This window comes from Metarhizium brunneum, chromosome 4 (genome assembly GCF_013426205.1).
Source record: "Metarhizium brunneum chromosome 4, complete sequence".
In the NCBI taxonomy this organism is placed as follows: domain Eukaryota; kingdom Fungi; phylum Ascomycota; class Sordariomycetes; order Hypocreales; family Clavicipitaceae; genus Metarhizium; species Metarhizium brunneum.
In genome coordinates, this window is record NC_089425.1 from 3,378,823 (window position 1) to 3,399,147 (window position 20,325).

The following is a 20,325-nucleotide window of genomic DNA, read 5'->3' on the forward strand; positions in this document are numbered from 1 at the left end:
TGGATACGAGCAACCAGACGACGTCCCACGAGATGCAAGACGACGTCAGCCCGGCCCGAAATCCTGCTCAGCCCAGAGGTGTGACCTAGAGTAAAATAACCTCCCTCCTCTTGTCCAACTTGCGTCCCTCATCCCATCTCTACAGCATTTTGGCATCGGAGCTTCAACCACGAGCAATTTGCCTCAGCCGACCAGTGAAATGGAGCCGCTGAACCAGCTCAAGCGTCGGTCGACCGACCTCTTCAAGCAAGCGCAGCAGAACATGCCGTCGCTCCCCAGGAGCATGAACATGGACATGCCCAGCGTGCCCGGCCTGCCGCATCTGCAAAAGAGCCTCCCGTCCCTATCGCAGCTCCGCTTCAGAAACAGCAAGGCCGCCGCCGCCGTGCAAGGAACGTGGCAGCGAATCGACATTCCAGCCCTGCCGCGGTCCTCGCACTCGGTCAATGTCGTGGCCGGAAGCGCCTACATCTTTGGCGGCGAGATTGAGGCGCGGCAACCAGTCGGCAACGACATGCACATCATTCGACTGCCGTCCAGCAGTGCCGGGGCCGACTACCACCGGATCGAGGCCAGGGCGGCCGCGGTCGAGCCTGACACGGCGCCCGCGCAGACGGCGAACCTGGATGAGGTGGCCTTGGAGGAGGAGGAGGAGGAAGGGCCCAAGGGCAAGGGCAAAGAAACGGCCACGGACGTCAGGCCCAGGCTCGGCGACGTGCCGGCTGCGCGTGTCGGCCACGCAACCGCCGTTATCGGGTCGCGCATCTTCCTGTTTGGCGGCCGCGGCGGCCCGGACATGAAGCCTCTGGAGGAGGCCGGCCGCGTCTGGGTGTACGACACGCGCTCGCACGCCTGGTCGCACCTCGACCCGGTGCCCGCGGTCAAGGGCGGCGCCATCATCCCGCAGCCCAGCCCGCGCAGCTACCACTGCGCGACGGCTAGCGACCGGCCGCGTGACTTCCCCGAGCCCGGCTCATCATCGGCGGCGGCCCGAAAGCCGCAGACCTGGCGGCAGTGGGCGCTGGGCGACACCTCCAAGACGGGCATCCCACAGGACCCCGTGGTGGGCTACGTGGCCGAGCAGGCCGTGGATACCGAGTCGGACGGCTACGGCACCTTCTTCGTGCACGCGGGCTGCCTCGCCGGCGGCGACCGCACGAGCGACCTCTGGGCCTTTGACGTGCGCGCGCGCACATGGACCGAGCTGCCCGCCGCCCCGGGCCCGTCACGCGGCGGCGCGGCCATCTGCATATCCAAGAGCCGCCTCTTCCGCTTCGGCGGCTACGACGGTGAGGCCGAGGTCGGCGGCCAGCTCGACTTTTTGCACCTCGAGGTGGAAACCTTCGACGACGGCGCCTCCCGGGGCGAAGTGTCGGTCCACGCCCGCGCGGGCTGGCAGACCATTCCGCAGGACGGCGACGGCGCCGACGCCTCGCCCGCCGAAATCCGCGCCGAGCCGCGCCAGGAGTGGCCCGCGCCGCGGAGCGTGGCCTCCCTGCAGGCCCTCACCGTCGGCGGCGGCAAGGAGTATCTCGTGCTGGCCATGGGCGAGCGCGCGCCCAGCGCCGACGGCCACTCCGCCGCCGGCGCCTTCTTGGACGACGTGTGGACCTTTGAGGTGCCGCCGCTGGGCATGACCGCCGCCAGCGTCCGGGCCGCCTTCCTCCAGGCCGTGGGGAAGAAGACGGGCGAGGGGAGGTGGCAAAAGGTCAGCATGGCCGAGTACGACGACGAGAGCGGCGACGGGGTGCCCGCCGCGAGGGGATGGATCGCGAGCGCGCCCCTGACCGATCTGGAGGAGAGCGGCATCATGATTTGGGGCGGGTTGGGCGCCGATAACAAGAGGATTGGTGATGGTTGGATCCTCCGCCTCGGTAAGAGTGATTGATTGGGACAAGGGAAATAAATTGTGACGAATATGTATATACATACCTACCTACATAGGTAGGTTGGTAGCGCACGAGTGCTATTTCATCAGTCGTGTGGCGTGCGTTGCGGGACACGGACACGAGCAATATGAAACCAAGTTCAAAGAATAGTCTATACCATGTGGCATTTCAACAATGGTGTCATTTATGTACAGTGTCTGGGTTTTCGCCCCCCTAGCTTTCATCCGCTGAGTCCCCTAGCATCGCAACATCTCAGCTTACACTTTTCACTCTGCGGTCGTCTCTTTCCAGCTAAACGTACATATGGAAAGAAGGAAGAAAACAATAAATTAAATCTACAAGTCCGATCTCGTCTTCTCAACGCCCCACGGCTCATCCAACAGGTTTGTCTGGCCCTTGCTGTTCTCGCACGTATCTCTGCCCGTCAGGGGCCCGGGCTTGGGGACATTGGCGGCGGCGCTGGCCTCGCCGGCGCTGGCTTTCAGGGCCTTGAGCAGGTCGACAACCGTCGCGGGCGTCAGGTCCTCGTAGTAGTCGTCGTTGATTTGGATCATGGGGGCGTTGACGCAGGCGCCGAGGCACTCGACCTCGATGAAGGTGAAGAGGCCGTCGGCCGTCGTCTCGCCCTGCTTGATGCCGAGGTGCTCCTTGATGGCCTTGACGATGACGTCGGATCCGCAGCCGCCCAGTTGGCAGGGGGTCTGCCGAGCGTTAGCAATCTAGAGAGTTTTTTGTTGCGAAAGGTAACCGTCGTCGCGGGAGCCCAGGAATTTTTCCCCGTTGGCTCCGGCGGACGTGTGAGGGGCCTGCGTACCGTTGTGCATGCCTGGACAAAGAACTTGCCCACGGGGCTCCGGTTGTACATGGTGTAGAAGGAGGCCACTTCGTAGACTCGCATGGGCGGCATCTCCAACAGGCGAGCGACCTCGTTCATGACACTGATGCTGGTGAAGCCGTGCTGGCGCTGGCCTAGGTCGAGCAGGGGCATGACGGCGGCCTTCTTGTACTGCTCGGGATACCGCTTGAGGATCTCGGCGATGACGGTTTCATTCTCCTTGTTGAATTTGAAGGGGATATCGGGGTTGTTGTCCGCGGTATTTCGGTGCTACGGATGAGTATCAGCAATCGGCGTGCTCAAAGGTCATGTCCTCCGCTAGAGGCAATAATTGCCAAGTCACTGTCGGGTCTAGACACCTATCCCCTCTGCTCCTTCGAGTCTAATTGACATCTTGGAGGTCCGTAGCACACGAATTGGCTCGATCCCTCCGGGGGCGGGGAGACTGGGGCAGTGGACAAGACGTACAATCATCAAGGTGTCGCTCGGCCGGCAAGCTGTGATGGAGAAGGCGCGCGTTTGGGGCCGGGCCACGCGGGATGCAGTGCGCACACACGAGCGGAAGAGGAAGGGGGTGATCTTGCTCGCCATTGTGAATTGATTGAGCAGCGTCAATGGCGGTCGTCGGCGGAGGGGAGGCGGCAGGGCGAAGAGGCGAGGGAGTTGGTGGTCTTGAGAGAGCTTTCTCCAGTCGAAATGTCGACCAGTCCATGACCACGCCAGACGTTTGGTGGTGCTTGCAAATGGGTTGCTGTGATTGGGTGGTCGGCTGATTATCGGTAATGTTCCGCCCTACGCGAGGAGCGAGACTTTGCATGTTTGTACAACATGAAGCAATCGAACATTTGAGTTGGAACGTCGAAAATCGTTCCTTGCCTCCGACGATAGAAATTGGGATCCTCTTGCTTATGAATGGCATTCCTCCGAACATTTTAGCCCAACTGAGAATACGATGAACGGCAGCGCACTGTGAGGACAGGCAGCTTGGCCTAGGAACGTCCTCTAGCCCACCAACGACAGATGAGTTCATCAGCACAACTGCATTCATTTATCATGGTTAATCCAACATTCGACTACTCTCCAAGTTCTGTGAATAAATATGCTATACTATTCGGTCAAAAGCCCACTCATTCCGAGGCCATTACCCATCACAAAACTCTCTTCAGTTGGACGCAGCTGCAAACACCAACTACCTTCTGCTACCAGAGATGGCCACTGTTTTCCACCACATTCTATCAGCGTGCCTTCTTATAGACAACTGTCAATCAACGCTGTCTTACGTATCAGGAAAACAGTTACCCCAAACTTCATTACGTCTCAACTACCTGCATCTACTCCTCCAGCAAAGCCCTCAACTCATCTACAAAGCTCAATCTCCCCCCAACCAACCGCTTCGCCCTCTCCGCCCTCTCCGCACTCGTCTCATACTCGATTGGTAAATCAAAACTCGCCTTCTTTCCCACTATCATCTCCGCCACTCTCACACCACACCTCGCAGCAGCCGTCATCCCATGCCCATTGTACCCAGCGCTTATCCATAAGTGACCATCTCCACTACTGTCCCTCTCACCTCCAAACTCAGTAGGAACTCTACCAACCCAAGGATGGCCGTCATTTACGTAACCCATTATGCCCGTCCACTCGTACTGTGCGTCCAGCTGGCTCCTCTCTTCGTGGTCGGGACCACGCAACTTGAGACTCTGGCCAAGTTCGTGGCGAAGCTTCCGCCCAACGTCGGCATTTACGCTGCCGTCATCCCAAATGCCCTCCTCGGCACCAGAGGCAGCATATCTCTCCCCGCCAAGGATGAGAATCCCGTCACCATCCCGCTGGATCAAATAGCTCTCGTGTCTGCCCCTTGCCCAGACATGCGTATGTTCAAGCGGCACATCGCCCGTCGGCGGCGTCAACCCCACAATTTGCCCGCGAACCGGCGTGATGATGCCCGTCATCTTGGGCAGCAGACAAGACGTGTAGGCGTTCGAGGCGAGGAGTACATCCTTGGCGGCAACCTGTCCCCTGCGAGTATGCACGATCCACCCATCGTCACAGTGTTGCAAATACTCGACCGGCGTGTTGGTCTGCATATTAAAGGTATCCGGGAACTCCCTCAGCAGACTCTCAAGAACCCACGCCACGAGCTTATACGGCCACAGCTTGGCGGCGTGAGGCTGGTACACTGCAGCACAGGCCTGCGGGACACGAAGCGCCCTCCTCCCACGTTCGTCCTTGACGAGAATAGCCTTCTCTGCGAGATCAGGGTGGCTCGTCTTTAGTCGCTCGATAATCTCCTCCACGGCTGCCAGTACGTCGTCGTCAAATATGCCATGTACGCCGCCGACGGTATGCCAGTGACAGGGGATTTTGTTCCTGGCTATAAAGCCCTTGAGGAAGTCGTATGTGCCCAGCTCAAACCGAGCAATGCTAGGTTTGGACCCGTACACCATGGGCTGGCAGTGGCCGCCATTCTGTGATCATTAACACACGTTCCGAGGATGTTTACGGGAGTGTGTATCAAGTATTCACTTACCCGGCCTGTTGCCCCCCAGCAGGCCTCTCTTGCTTCAAGAAGTAACACATTCCTTCCCTCATTTGCCAGCTCCCTCGCAGCAAAAGCACCCGTAATCCCACTTCCAACAACAATGACATCTGCCGCAGGGGGGAGCTTCTCCGTCGTTCTGTGACCGAGGAGTACAGCCGATGGCTCTCTATGCCAGTACGAGTGGGTGCTATCGGGCGTGGGGAGGCCAGATTGTCCCTTTTCCAACGTAGTCCCAGTCATCGTGAGAACGGTAGGAAGGGAACTTTGAGCTAGGTAGGATGCTCGAGTATCGTGCGAACACACCTACTCACACAAGTTCAATCAGGTGTTCAAGCAGGGGACAAGAACCACAACATACAACTATGAGCCTTGCATTTAGCAGATGCCGAGCTTTATATTTTTCAATATGAAACCCTTTCAGTAGTCCGAGATGATCAGAATTGCAGTCAGAAATTACCTATTAGGTGGGTGCTATATGCAGGTAGTTGGGAGACTTTCTTGATGCAGCACAGTCCAGATGTCTGTCCTCTTGTGCAGACCCCTCACTCGCCGCGGCCTCATGTACCTACGTACCTCCACCAGCCCCGAGCGCATCAATAATACATTCGCTACATTGATATCCCGCATTCAACCACTGCCCGCTCCTGCTGTGGTACGCGCACACACATCACAACACATATAGCAAAGTTTAAAATGTTTAATGGGTCGTAAAATCTTCATGCCATTTCATCATAGAACCATGACTAACAGATTCGGCAACCCAATGCCCCATGACGCCATTGAGATCCGTAATGCTCCTACCAACAGTACCAGTCACAAATACCCGCCTCCGCCCAACACAAAATATCTATATCTACATATTTTTGCGACAATCCAGACGCCTTGTACATCCCAAAAAAGACGAGGTTGAGATACCTATATGAGCTTCTTTTCTCATAGCTGTATCTGACATCCCCAAGACCATGCTTGTCTTGACTAGGCTCTTGCCTACAGCATCATTTCGCCGAAGAAGTCCACCACAAGGAACGTCTTCTTCACCTCCGCAGCCTGACAACAGAAAACTCAAACAGACAAAAGCAATACCACACTCGCTTGTATAAGTATCACACATTTGATAGTCGTCAATCGCGTTTTTGGGTTGCGACGCTTGGTTCACCATCCAGTGGCAGCCATTTCTCATATCGTACTCCAAAGTTGCCGTTGCCAAGTATTAACTTGTACATATTCCAGTACAAGAGTCGCCAGTTTCCACATATCGATGCACCATCTCACTGGTGCGTAGGGTATATCTTGAATAATCGTAATAGGGGGGTTTGTAATATCCTTGTCAGGATAAAGAGCGCCAAGAACTTCTTCACTGCTTTCATATTCCTCCTTCCTCAGACGTCGGTCATTTCCGTATCGCTGTCATTGGCAATAGAAACGGGAAACATCTCAGCGGGGCCCCAGTTTCCTTCGTACACTGTTGCAGGTGCATTGCGGTGCTCAGCGACCCATCGAAGGCCTTCAAGCTCAAGGACTTGGTCGATTAGAGGGCGGGCTGCTGGTTCCTGCGCCGTCATCCATTTTACAATAGAGTCAAGCGAACTGGGGTGAAATGCCTCAAGCATGAATTCGGGGGCCTGCTGTAGTTCTGATCGCTTAAACGAACCGAACAAGTTACTAGCACTTCTTGTTTTTCCTTCTTGAAGATCATCGCTGTGTGCAGACTCGGTGGGGTTTCCAATGGCATCCCTCTGGACTTCGAGTGAAGGTGTCCAGGTGAGACTAGGAACCTCGGATAGATCCCCTGATCTCAAGGCGATCCAGGTGGGACCGTTGTCTGGAAGTACCACGTTTGCAGCGGCCTCCAACGTCATTAGACCCAACGAGAAGACGTCAGCGGATTGACCGGCTTTGCCTTTGAGCATCTCGGGAGCCATGTATTCGCGGTCGCCCTCTACATCGACGCCTTCTGTTGACGTGCATGGCTGAGCCAGGCCGAAGTCACCAATCTTCAGCACTCCTTCAAAAGTGATGAGAATGTTTGCCGGTTTCATATCCAAATGCATAAATCCAGCATGATGGATCTCTTTCAATCCCTAAACCAGATATAGTCAGTAAAAATGCTCTCCTCCACTGTAGCAGCATACTCAACACGGTTACTTACCAAGCATAGATCTTGCAAAATCTTAAAGATGCGGAAATCGTCCAACCGGCCACCTCGCCCCACGTTCCCTAGAAACTTCTCCAAAGTGCCCTCCTCACAAAATTCTGTCTGGATATAAAGGTGAAAGTTGTCTTCCCAATGATCAACATACTGAACAACGTGCTCGGCATGCGTCAATGCCTGAAGAGTGCGCACCTCGCGGAGCTTCGTCTCCCGATCTTTGTGTCCATAATAAGAGTGTCGGCTCTTCTTGACCGCAAAGACTTGGCCCTTGGCAGGGCTGCGGCTGGCGCTGTGACTTGGGGTGGTATTGCCCAGCATAAATGCACTGACATGCTCAAGTTTGGTCACGCGGTACACGGTAGAGAACTCGCCCTTGCCTACTTGCTCAACTTTGTCAAACCTCGAGTACAGGCTAGCATCGATATCCAGGCTACTGGTACGGGCATTGACCGGTGTGACAAAAATGCTGGTGGATGATCGGAAGTCACGACAAGCGGTAGGAGTGACTGGTGGGGGCATGGTGTTGTCATTTACATTATCAGGCGCCTGTGAAATAGACAGACGGCTTGTATCCAAAGGAAGCAATGACTCTTGTGGTGTTTGAGGAGTCCTGCGGCCATCAACTGGGCTTCCTAAATGGTTCACAGCATGTTAGTAAAATGGTCAGCCGGATATCACCAGGCGTGATGCTTACTAGTTGATTCCCGTGACGCCGCTGGTTTGACGGCAGAAAGCGGCAAAATGAATGTTCGGTTAGCACTTGGGCTTTCAAGTGATTGCTCACTAAGATTGCTCAAGCTCGTGGTGAGAGTTGTCGTTTTGGTTGGTGTCGGCGGAATATCTCCATCGGAAATACTTGGCAGTTCGTTACTGTCGCAAAATAACTTTCTATCTTCGCCCTCTAGGCTTAGAATGCTGCCACGGCGCGAACTATGTGAAGCGGAGCCGCGTTGGAAAATAGAAAGTCCCTTGGCAGGTTGACCAAAGGTGTCGGGAGCTCGTGATGATGATGAATGGAAAGGTGTTGAAGGAAGGCCAGCGAAAGAGTTTCGGCTGTTACCCTTTCTCTTTATTGCGCTGCCAACTGGAGGAGGGAATGTGGCAAAGGGATTAGTATGCTTCTTGCAAGGCGTGTCTGGCGGCGCAAGTTTCCTGTCGGCCTCTTCCTCAGGATTTCGATTAACCTTGGATATAAGGCCCGTGGAGTTGAAAGCGGCAATCCACAGCTGGTGGGACCGACTGGGCGTAGCAACAGCCTTGGTATGGTCATTGGTAGAGCGTGCAGTTGGTCTGGTTGCGTTCAGGGGCAAAGATCGGGAAAATATATGTGGTCTTGGCCTATCAGCAGCTTTAGGGCCCGGTGCATACCCAGAAGGTTCCTCTGTCAAGCTGTTGCCAGAGGTGGAGGTTGTGAGGGTTTTGGATAAAGGGTGAGGTTGATGTTGCCCTTTGTTGTCCAATGGGTGAATGGAAGCATTAGGCAGAGGGCTTCCCGCATTGAATGGGCTGTCTCGAGGTACTGGGGGAGGAAGGAAATGATCTGTAGAAAGACGAGGGCGATTTCGAACCGGTGTGGAATTATCACCGCCCATTTGTGCGAGTTGTCTTTCTCCAGTTCTTCGACCCCATGAGCCCTTCTCACCGTACCTCTGCTGCAAGGTTGACTTTCGCAGCGAAGAAGATCGCCTCGGAAGATTTGCTACCGGGCTGGGAGAAGAGAGAGGTTCCCGGTTTGAGTTAACAAGGCCATTGTTTGCTCCGGTTAGTTCATACTCTGATGCGTGCGGGTCCTCATGGATGTCGAAGCTTTGTGACGATGACGTGTTTGCGCCAAATATGTTGAACTCCCCAGATGGACCAAAACTGGCAACTCCATGTAAGCTACGCCGCTTTGAGGCCGGGCTGCCTTGATTAGGATAATCCAGGTTCATCGTCGCATCACTGCGCTTCAACGCGCCAGTCGTTGAGACCATGTAAGATTCACTGCTGGGGGTCTCCAAGGCCTTGAGTGCTGCGTATTGTGATGACCCTGACACGTCCAAGTGAAAGCTATGGCGTGATGGTTTTTCTCCAGGGCTATGCGCGGATCGAGGCGATGACTTGTTGTCCTGGCCACGCGGGGTGGCTGACGTGGGTGAAGACGTAACCGATGGCTGGCCCGGATTACCAGAATCGGGAGCAGCACTGAAGGCTCGTTTGAGGGGACTCTTTGGTGAAGCCCGCGCACGAGCCAGCGGGCGAGATGACGTTGATGTTGTCTTGGCAGATTTGGCGGAACGCAACGACAGTCGAACACTTGGGCGGAGAGGAGTTAGAACAGATGATTGGTGAGGCGTTGATGCATGTGTTGACGTGATTGCTGGAGGAGCGGTTTGGGGTTGTGACGGTGAGATATATTGTCGCTGAGGAGTCGCGCCGAAACGTCGGCAAGGCGACTGGGGTGAAGCTTGTCGTGAGCTATCCGAGCTTTGTGAGCTTGTTCGCGACAAGAACTTTGATGGTGATCGGGAGATGGAGCGTCTAAGACTGCGCACTGCCGACGACACGTCCATATGATGGGCATGTGTGGGTGACGGCAGAGCCAGTGTACCTCCACCGTTGGAGAAGGACATTGTAGTGTTTATGAGGGTTACTGGAATGTAATCCTCAAGATTCCGGGGTTATCGCGAGACACGTTCCAGTCAGGAATGTCGCGTGTCAAGCTAATTCAAATGCGTGGTACGTATATAGACCTCCGGCTGTCCCACGTTTTCAATGTCGAGAATGAGTTGAATGCCGCCGTGATAACCTTGAGCTCAATCGGATTGCAAGACTTCAGACAGCCCACTTTAGGCTGGGTAAATGTGAGCAACCAGGGAGTTTGCGACAATAGAGTTTGAAGGCAGCAAGTCTTCCGTGCCAGCGCAAGCTTTTGTCTAGTCAATGCTGTATGTGACGAGACTTGGGCAGGTAGATTTGAATGAAACCAGGCTGCCAGTGCTTGAATACCTAGGCAGGCCGATAAGATCAAAGGTAGAGTAGACGGCCCTTAGGCGTGCGTCGTCTGGTGTGAATGCACCAGCCGCGCAGGAGCAGAGGAAAGAAGAACCAGACGCAAAGAGTGTTGTCGGTACTCTGTTCGGGAGGTGAGTGTGGTTCGATCATGCGGCAGTTACCACATGTTGCAGCTTCGCCCTTCTGCTCTCTTCCCAGTCTCCGTTCACCTCGCACTGCTCACTTCTGCAACAGCAGCTGCTCGTCTTTCTGCTTCGTCTCAACTCGAACTCAATGCGCATTCGATTCTCAGCGCATAGCGGGGGTCGAGAGTTGATCCGTGACTCATGGAAAGTCGCAGGACGACAACGTACCAAGGGTGCTCGTGCCGATGAAGAAAACATACATTACATACACAGCAGACGACTGGAATGTGAATGGAACATGTGGAGGGTTCAGTTGTTCAGGTGTTCAATGGGTGTGGGAAGGAACTGGGCCAGGAGGCCACGCTCGATTTTGCCTAGTTATCTATGGTATTGTGTGCAGAGAGTACTCCGTATGGCGCAGGCGCTGGGTCTGGCGCCTTCCGCAGAAGGAAGTGCAGGCACGGCATGGCTGGCTGGCTTGCTGGCTGATCTCGCAGTCGCGCCTGCCGGGGGCCTGCCGGTGGAGTGACGCATTTGTTTACAATTATACCTAATCGGGTTAGCACAGCACGCGCTGAGACGCGTCCCTTGTTGGGCATCACAACCAAGAAACCCGCAACACGCCACCCAAGTCTTGGGTACTTTCAAATGTTCAAGGCTGTCATGGGCCATCATGGCCACACAACTGGACGGCCAGTGGCAAGTCTGAATGTGCCATGTAGTACGTTCAGGTCCATGTGTGCGGCGCCTGTGATTATGTGCTGCACAAAGCCCTGTACAGCTGGTGTTTTGGAGTACGATACAATGCTCCGAGTGGTAGGTGAATGCTCGCACAAAGGACAACGCCTCCCCTTGGATTGACCAAATACGTACCAGACTTGCTTCTATCTCGGTACCCTTGCCTAACCCCTGTCTTATCCAAGACTCAGACCCACGAGGCCTGCAACTACTCACTTTCTGCGTGGGTGCATCTTGAATCCCGGCCTCCCCGCCAATTGTGCCTCTTGTGGGCATGAGCACGAGGCTTTTGGAATGGTACTTTGGGCCACGGCCTCCTCTTCAGTCCCCCTCTTGGACATGGCCGAGAATCCGTTGGTCTACGGCATCCCTCATCCCAAACAACATTGAAAACAAAATTCTTGTGAACATCCGGTGTATCTAGTCTCTGACAGCGCGATCCACAACCCCTTTCCATCAAAAACCATTACTACTACTACTGCTGCTGCTGCTGCTGCTGCTGCTGCTACTATTACCGCCTGCGAAGTTTACCGAGCGAGCCATTGCGACATGGTACGGAGGTCATGGTACGTGGTCCCGCTCGACGCGTCCCCATCCCATTGAGTGTGCGAAGGTGCAGGTTATGTAGCGGACCCACTTTTTGTGATACATACTACTTAAGTAGATGCTTTTACCAGTATATTTTTTACGGTATAATAATGTGCTTTTATGTACATTTAAAGATAACTAGTACTTATATTCATGTATTATTTACTAGTAAAGATAAGTATATTTTAATAATTGGCTTCTTATTGGCCCTCATCTCGGTCCGCTACAAAAGCTGCACCTTGCACACTCAATGATGGATGGGTCAAGGGCGTGTGAATTCCAAAGCCTTGAGACCTCAGGGACCCCAGGGATCCCAACAGCCCAACTCTTGGGATATGGAGCTTGAGAGCTCGAGTTCCAGTGAGCCCCGACTTGCCCGCAGCCCACGTCTCTGTCAAGTCGGGACAAGACGCACTTGCCAACCAGAGGTCACTGCGTGGCCTGTCGATCCTGAAGTCATGCACTCGGCTTGAACAACCGTGTCTCGCCTTTTTGTTGTTTTTCCTTTTCTTTTCGCCACACGCACTCGGAAAGAAGCCCCTGGGCCTGTCTGATGGCCTCGACCAAACGGCAAAAGTTGCAATTGTGGATCCGACATCTGTGTGTTGTCAGCGGGAGGCAGAGGCGTCTTTCGCGGGAACAGATCCGAGGGCCATCCCGCTGTCACGGGGCGAGGCGACTGTTTCCAACCTCTTACGTTGAAACAATATTCCCCAACCCCTCTTTCTAAACTGTTAGATCTTTAGTCATGCCTGGAGCGATTTTCCTTGTTCCTGAATTCTTGTCAGGGTATGTGCTAGTTGGGACGACATGGCGTCAAGGCGTGTTGATAAAAACAAACATCTCCCATCCCGCCCTCCACGGTATGGGGGCTTGAAATGGACCATGAGATTGCGACAAAATACTCCGTACTCCGTGCTTGGTAGAAACCCCCTAGAGAGAAAAAAATCGGCGCTTCGTCTTTACCCCTATCTTCGCCGGGTCATCTCGCTTCAGGGATGGTATTAGTCTGGGGCCGCCCCACGAAAAGCGCCATTCATTTTTCGCGGACAGGCTACCGATTGCATTTAGAACTGAATCAAACTTATCGAATTCCCCTCGACGCGGGCGGGTTCGTGACCCATGGCCATCGTGGTGGGAGGAACTACTCCGTACTTGACTTGCATTCGCGAGTCGAACAATGACTTGGGATCCTCGTCGTCTTCCCCCCTTCCCCTTCCCCTTGTCCCATCGCAAACTCCTGGCCCGCGATGCTCCTCCCGCTCAATCGCCCCTCAATAACGTGCGCCGCGGTGGCTTGGGACGCCAATTTCATAAAAGAAGTATTGTTTTTTGTGTACCATGCACGGAGTATGCAATGGTGGAACCAACCATGAATCGCTGCTTTGACCACCATGTTATTGCACTTTTTTTATGGGACATAACTCGTGGCTCAGCATGGCTGAAGTCTGCGCTGCATAAAACCTAATGAGAGCCCAGGCACACCGCAAAGAAATTATGGACTGCAGGAGGGTCCAGATGCATAGTAATGTAAGCAGAGCTATAATAATATTTCCCGCATCGTCGGTGAAGGCTGGCTGTGCGGTATAGTCCTCACCGCATTTCAGAATAAAAAATAGTGACTCTGTTAGTCCGTGTTGTCTGGTGGTGTCAGACGAGAGAAATAGGGGTAACAACCAGGCCGTGTCCCTTGCGGAAAAGCCATGTGTCGACGACGTGCTACTAGTAGTACTATGCAGGACAGTGTGTGTTAGTCAGGTCCGTGGGAGCCAGCAAAGTGTATGAATCAACCTTGCGTTGTATGCTACCCTGGAGCCTTGGTAGTTTCGTGGCTGTTCGCTGGTGTTCTCCTTGTGTGAGGTAAATTAGGAAATTCATTCCTCCATTGCACTTTGTTATACTTCATAAGCTCGGGCGGTGATGAATGGGACGGCACACCTTGGTGTCGGTGGCAGTGCGTACTGTCAATGACCACGTGCCGCATCCAGCTGTATTCCTACCTCGTGGTGGGAAAAATGCAAGGGCATCTACCGACGTGGTGGTGTGTTGCGGTACACCCAATGATAAAACGAACCGCAACTTTACCGGAAACCGCGAAATCCCAGTCCAAAGGCTCTTTTATCACCAAGAATCAAATCATAGCACGGACATAGATGGAAGCATCACTTGCACATGACAAGTCAGCAAAGGCAACACAAAGTGGCACACTTATTGATAATACGGACTATGCCTATGCCGCCTTTACATATGTACAATATTTACTCCACTATGCATTTAATGCTCCGCACAGATACACGCCATGACCATATTACAATGCCGCATAATCCTCAGCTCACCGCGACAAAATCTGACAACACCATGTCTCAATATAACTCCGTTTTCTCCAGGTGAATAAGTCCGTTGGGTGGCTATTTTCCCAAATTAGCACAAGCACGCCACATGAAAACCCAAAGCACCGGACGGCATTGACTTGTGTATAGTATAACAGGCACAGCCAGGGTTAATAATAAACACATGCAGGGGCTTCGCATAAAACGTACCGGGATAAACTGCCGCAGCTTAACGCCAGCTTGACTAAACACAGCTGCCGCCTCCTTGTCCATGCTGTACCCATGGGCGTACACAACCTCGCCGATGCCCACTTGGCAGATCTTGATGCTGCAAGTCAAGCACGGACACGTATCGCAGTAGAGCACGGAGCCATCCCTGATTCGCTCCCTACCCGCCTCGAGGAGGGCATTCTCCTCGGCGTGTATGCACAAACAGGTGGCGAGCCCGACGCCCGAACTGTTCCCCTCGTTGCAGCGGGGGCATCCTCCGTCGGCGCAGTTGCGGATGCCCCGCGGCGTGCCATTGTAGCCGGTGCTGATGACACGGCGCTCCCTCCCGACAAGGACGCACCCGACACGACGCTTCATGCAGTTGGAGCGCTGGGCCGCCAGCGACGCCAGGGCCATAAAGTACGTGTCCCAGCCGGGGCGGAGCCGGTCGGGGTTGGGGATGTCGAGCTTGCCCAGCGTGGCATACAGGTGGGCGAGCGACGACGACGTGTTGAGCAGCCTGACCGTGGCGCGGGAGATGAGGGGCTGGAAGCCGCCGTGGGCGTCGTATAAGTGAGCGTCGCTGCGGGAGACAAAGTCGTCGAGGGCAATGTCTGATTCTCCGGGCACCTTGGCTCGCTGCTGGAACCGCCGCCACCGGACGGTGAGGGGTGCGTCAATGGACAGGAGGAGGAAGAAAGGGCGGCGCACGAAAACGTCGAGCACGGCCTCGGTGGGTATGTCAGTTGTCACGAAGCGGCCTCGCCAGCGGAGAGTGACAAAGTCGAGGAGCGCTTCAGGTGAGGCGAATGTATGCTGTTCCGTTTGTGGCCTCAGCGTCAGTGATGTATCAGATGCAGAGTGGCGGCCGTTTTTGGTCGTGAGAGCACTGAAGTTCAAGGCACCGCTGAATGCCGCGGCCGACGAAGACGACTGGGAACTCGCAGATTCAGACGACGGGGTTTGCTCATCCCCGTTGGATGAGGTGCGGTTCTCCTTGGGCGGCTCCAGGTAGAGGTGTTTGAAGCCGTGGTGCTCAACGAGATATTGGGCGACGGTCTTCTTGCCTGAGCAAATGCCTGCGTTTTGCGTTAGGACGAACAACGGGCTCACGCGCCCCTTCTGTGCAAATGATTCTCACCTCCGCAGATGCCGATAAGCATCTTGACCGCGTTACCGTGGCACAAATCGGTCTTGCAGACCTGTGTGATCAATGACGTTGAGTCCAGCGCTCAACAGCTCAACAATGGAAGGATCTCGCGCGGTCAAAGAAGTCGTGTCGTGTCGGTGGGGTTCGCGTGGTCGCCCACATTGGCCAAGGGTCCTTTCAACGGCTCACTTTACCGAGATCTGCGTATGTATTAAGCGGCAAATGGCAACACTATATTGGTCACCAAAAAAGGCCCTTTTTGAGCGTCACCAGGGGAAATCGTGATATGGGCGGCCCAAATCTACACCCGCCTTATTCGATATCGCGAATATCGCTTCTGTATACTCCGTAGCGAGTATAGACATGGAGCAAATTGCCACTTTGGTCAAAGTGACATAAAGCCCACCCTTTGGCAACGACGGTTGTATTCTGTTATATATGCTATGCACGACCGCGGAATAGTAGGCATAAACAGTTCTCTTCGTGAATATTCAAAGTGAGAGCCTCGAACAAAGTCGTCGTGTTAAACATATTGGGCATGAGATGTGACTGAGTGTGTAATTTACAACATACAATCTACCCACGCCAGCATTCGAAACCAAAATGCGCCGCGATGAATACTTCTAAAGACAAACAATAATGCTGGTATTGCAGATGCACCAAGTAGCGAATCGCACGGCAAAAAGTAAAGACGGAATGCAAAAATAGAAACCTTCTCCGGTACAGGGAATCGAACCCTGGGCTGCTCGGTAACAATACACGATAAGGATAATTGAGAGCGAGCGATGTTAGCCACTACACCATACCGGATGATCTTGTTGCTTTGTTGAAACGGTCGAGCTTATTTATTTAATTAAAGCGTTCTACATAGTGCCGCTAAGCCCAAGCAAGACCCGCCATCCCAGCCTACCTACTTAAGTACCGTTCGAAATTGTTTAAATTGTGTGGTGGGACGTTTTACCCATCTGCGACTTTCCCGTTCAACTAGACTTTCTTGCACTTGCAGCTCATCATGCCGCCTACTTTGTAAGTATGCAAGTTCAAACACCGCAAATGGCACAGAGTACATGTACTAGTTGAACTTTCCGGCCACTCCCCGGCCTGGCTCTAACCCCGCGGCGGGGCACAGCTCGATGCCTCTAGCCTGGTCGCAGGCGCCAGCCCTGCACATGTCTGGTGCAGCAAACAACCCGGTTTCCGCAATCATCAGCCTGACACGCAGCTCGTGATGACTCTCTTTGTCATATGACAACCTCGACTATCAACATATCACGGCACCGATTTTCCATCTCCATCTTTGACTTTCCACTCCTTGCACGAAAAATATCTTGCTCTCGACCACCAGGAAATAAAGCTAATCGATTTACTCCTTGACACGCACACGTCTCATCTGCCCCGCAGCGCGGATTTGTCTGCCACAGACGTCTCATCAACTACATTGGCAGCGAATCTCGTGAGACAATCACATACACGGCGCCGCGATTCACTATGGCCACGCCTCTCCAGTTTGCGACGTTTACGTCGGAGATTGAGCTACCCTTTTATTCGGCTCTTTTTGCCTCCAAGCTCGACTATGACAAGCTGGATGACTCTGCGAGAAACGTGCTCGGTTTGTATGAGTCGAGAGTTGAGGAACCACAGGCTAGCTGCAAGATGCAGATCCTAGGTAATGCCCTAACCAACCAAAAGTGAGTTTTCGCATTTTCATATACCGGAATGGCTTCCAGAAAGCTGAACAGTCTGATGCAGCGCACCTCTAGGCACAGCCAGAGGAGAAGGCATTATCAAGAATGTCAATACCCTGGAGCGGTTCAAGACGACGGATAAAACCGAGATGATTAGGAAAGCCGGGAGACAGGCACGTTGACACGAGCGCTACTATTTACCTGTCGACCGCATTACTGACGAACATAGATCTGGGACGCAATCAACGACGGTACCATCTACTCTGTGCCATCGCTTCTCTCATCTTTTGTCATCCTCTCGTACGCGGATCTCAAGAAATACAAGTTTACGTATTGGTTCGCGTTCCCAGCCTTACATTCAGACCCCCAATGGAAGCGGACCGGACCTGTTGAACGCTTCACCGCCGATGAAAGCACAGAACTGGTCGACAGGGTTGGGACGTGGCGATATAGCGTTGACAGTCGTCAACATGGGTTTTTTCTCGCGAAAAAGGTTCGTGGTCAGGAGATCCAAACCGAAGATATCGAAGGCTTGAACAGTATAGGGTTTAGATGGGAAGTCAGCACATTGGGCAGTTTCGAGGAGGGCTTCTTCAACGACATCCCCGAGGAGGATCGTTACGTCGCTTTCGTCGACCCATCCACCTACGCCGAAGGACCTGGCTGGCCACTTAGAAATCTCCTGGTTCTCATCCGACAGCGCTTCCGGGCGTCAAGGGCCAAGATTCTGTGCTACAGAGACACCTGGGCCCGAAGACACGAAGCCAGGAGTGTCGTGCTCCCCATCGAAATGGACTCCGTAGAAACGATGGAGATGAGAGAAATGCCCAAGGTTACGGGGTGGGAGAGGTCGCGAAACGGAAAGCTTCAAGCCCAGCAGGCAAATCTCGCAGACTACATGGACCCGACGAGACTGGCTGATTCATCCGTCGACTTGAACCTGAAGCTGATGAAGTGGCGTCTCGCACCCGACCTTGACTTGGACCTTATCAAGAACACAAAATGTCTCCTGCTGGGAGCCGGAACACTGGGAGGCTACGTCTCGAGAAATTTGCTAGGCTGGGGTGTGAGGAAGGTGACATTCGTCGACTACGGCAGGGTCTCATACTCGAACCCCGTACGACAACCACTATTCGAGTTCAACGACTGCACAAATGGCGGGCAGCCAAAAGCAGCAGCCGCAGCGGCCATGCTGAAGCGCATCTACCCCGGTGTTGAAAGCGAAGGACATGCCCTCTCTGTGCCAATGCTTGGCCATGCATTTACAGACGAGGAAAAGACGAGGGCCGACTTGGAAAAGCTCGAAGGCTTGATTGAGGACCACGACGTTATTTTCCTGTTGATGGATACCCGTGAGTCGCGTTGGCTACCGACGGTGATAGGAAAGGCTCGAGCAAAGATTGTCATGAATGCCGCTCTTGGATTCGACTCTTATGTCGTCATGCGTCACGGAGCCGAGACGAGGGAGAACGGACAGACATCTCTCGGCTGTTACTTTTGCAACGACGTCGTGGCCCCAGCCGATGTAAGTCTACTCATCACCAGACCACGCTCCCCTTCCCCCTCACTCCTCACTTTCAATAGGAAAGATTATTAGATACTTACGACATGACAGTCAATGAAGGACCAGACCCTCGACCAGCAGTGTACAGTAACCCGGCCCGGCGTCGCAGCCATCGCATCTGCCCTCCTGGTCGAGCTGTTCACTAGTCTCCTCCAACACCCGCTCCGAAACCAGGCACCAGCACCCCAACATACGCCAGGAAGTATTCCCGACCGCGACCCTCCCAGCCATCCTTTAGGTCTGGTCCCCCACCAAATCCGCGGCTACGTATCTACGTTCCAAAACATGAATATCCGGGGTCAATCGTACGACTGCTGCAGCGCATGTAGTCCCAAGGTGTTAGACGCATATCGCACAGATGGATGGGGTTTTGTCAAGAGGGCACTGCAGGAGAAGGATTACGTTGCTGAGCTGTCCGGGTTGGTGGAGGTCCAGAGACGGGCAGAGGAGATGGCAGCCAATGTGGATTGGGAAGAAGAAGATGATGATCTTGTCGAGGACGGGGAGGGGGAATTACTTTGACCGTGACCGAGTTGGGGGTATTTTAGTGTTTTAGAAGGGGGCGCAGATGGGGGTTTTGGAGTCGGGCGTTTTGGTCAGATGGCGGTTTTGGTAATAGGCATGAACTCGAACTCGCTTGTGCGAGGTATCCTGGAATAGACAAAGTTCAAAGGACGCTTCTTGTCTTGTTCTTGCATCGACCCGCGCCTAGTCTACAAGGGAAGCATGCCACATGGCATTTATGTACTATCCCTTTGGGTGTTTGAAGGTGCCGATTGCCTACCGGGCCCGCTTTGTCTGAGATACCTAGTAGATACCTGGTTTTGTGCGTATAAATATATATCTTTTTATTAATTTTTGGTTGTTTCGCTCTGTAGTCAAATAAAATTACACGCATGGTACAAGTATCGTGCAAGCGTAAAATATATATATCTTTTTATATATATAAATATAAATAATACTTATATCTTTATATAATCTCGTATATTAATATATCTCTTATATTAAGATTTTTAATTGGTTAACATCCTTGGTCGGTACAAAATCGGCACCTTCGAACACCCAAAGGGATGAACAGCCAGGACGCGCAAGCGAAGGGCTTCCACGCGGGCGGTGTCTTGTGTCGTTGGGTGATGAATGACGGAAAGATTGTGAACCCGTCCATTCATTGGCAGAGTCTAGGACTCTAGGGTGTCAAGGTTCAATGGACACGCACAAACTCGACGAGGCCCAATCTCGTACAAGGTGTGCCTGGTTCGGCGCAGGGGATAACCTTGGGTGCTGTGCAACCGTTTCCTAATGCCACTTGGTCCTCCGTACGGAGTAAACATGTTGATTTTTTATTTATTTATTTATTTATTTTTTTGAGTGGTGTAAACCCGGGCAGGACTTTGCATCATCGCCGATGACTCCGACCGGACTCAACCTGGTCTTTGGCAGTCTTGGCCCTCAGCTGCTGGGCTCCAAGTGGACCGCAGCATTTTGAAATGTCTGGGCACATAAACAGCTACCAGCGTAGTATC

The 20,325-nt window shown here is 53.5% G+C and overlaps 6 protein-coding genes and 1 non-coding gene across 7 annotated transcripts; 3 read left to right on the forward strand and 4 right to left on the reverse strand.

The window, feature by feature from the left end:
* Positions 1 to 199: 199 nt before the first annotated feature.
* G6M90_00g076980 (uncharacterized protein) lies at positions 200 to 1,888 on the forward strand (the record flags this gene model as incomplete). Its single annotated transcript, XM_014689918.1, has 1 exon — positions 200 to 1,888. One exon carries the CDS (start codon positions 200 to 202, stop codon positions 1,886 to 1,888), a length of 1,689 nt encoding a protein of 562 aa, XP_014545404.1.
* A 336-nt stretch (positions 1,889 to 2,224) lies between these two features.
* Positions 2,225 to 3,315, reverse strand: nuo-24 (NADH-ubiquinone oxidoreductase subunit; the record flags this gene model as incomplete). Its single annotated transcript, XM_066131063.1, has 3 exons — positions 2,225 to 2,590; positions 2,704 to 2,994; positions 3,193 to 3,315. 3 exons carry the CDS (start codon positions 3,313 to 3,315, stop codon positions 2,225 to 2,227), a joined length of 780 nt encoding a protein of 259 aa, XP_065987214.1.
* A 740-nt stretch (positions 3,316 to 4,055) lies between these two features.
* On the reverse strand, positions 4,056 to 5,506 carry puuB_0 (Gamma-glutamylputrescine oxidoreductase; the record flags this gene model as incomplete). The annotated part of the gene is made up of 2 exons (XM_014689916.1): positions 4,056 to 5,192; positions 5,255 to 5,506. 2 exons carry the CDS (start codon positions 5,504 to 5,506, stop codon positions 4,056 to 4,058), a joined length of 1,389 nt encoding a protein of 462 aa, XP_014545402.1.
* Positions 5,507 to 6,645: 1,139 nt separating this feature from the next.
* wee1 (Mitosis inhibitor protein kinase wee1) lies at positions 6,646 to 10,030 on the reverse strand (the record flags this gene model as incomplete). Its single annotated transcript, XM_014689915.1, has 3 exons — positions 6,646 to 7,347; positions 7,416 to 8,050; positions 8,113 to 10,030. 3 exons carry the CDS (start codon positions 10,028 to 10,030, stop codon positions 6,646 to 6,648), a joined length of 3,255 nt encoding a protein of 1,084 aa, XP_014545401.1.
* Positions 10,031 to 14,226: 4,196 nt separating this feature from the next.
* Positions 14,227 to 15,566, reverse strand: DCTD (Deoxycytidylate deaminase; the record flags this gene model as incomplete). The annotated part of the gene is made up of 3 exons (XM_014689914.1): positions 14,227 to 14,271; positions 14,404 to 15,482; positions 15,545 to 15,566. 3 exons carry the CDS (start codon positions 15,564 to 15,566, stop codon positions 14,227 to 14,229), a joined length of 1,146 nt encoding a protein of 381 aa, XP_014545400.1.
* A 702-nt stretch (positions 15,567 to 16,268) lies between these two features.
* On the forward strand, positions 16,269 to 16,363 carry G6M90_tRNA00000084. The gene has a single exon. It is a non-coding gene; the product is annotated as a tRNA-Glu (tRNA).
* Positions 16,364 to 17,041: 678 nt separating this feature from the next.
* On the forward strand, positions 17,042 to 19,324 carry ATG7 (Ubiquitin-like modifier-activating enzyme ATG7; the record flags this gene model as incomplete). The annotated part of the gene is made up of 4 exons (XM_066131064.1): positions 17,042 to 17,241; positions 17,303 to 17,411; positions 17,468 to 18,763; positions 18,854 to 19,324. 4 exons carry the CDS (start codon positions 17,042 to 17,044, stop codon positions 19,322 to 19,324), a joined length of 2,076 nt encoding a protein of 691 aa, XP_065987075.1.
* Positions 19,325 to 20,325: the final 1,001 nt, after the last annotated feature.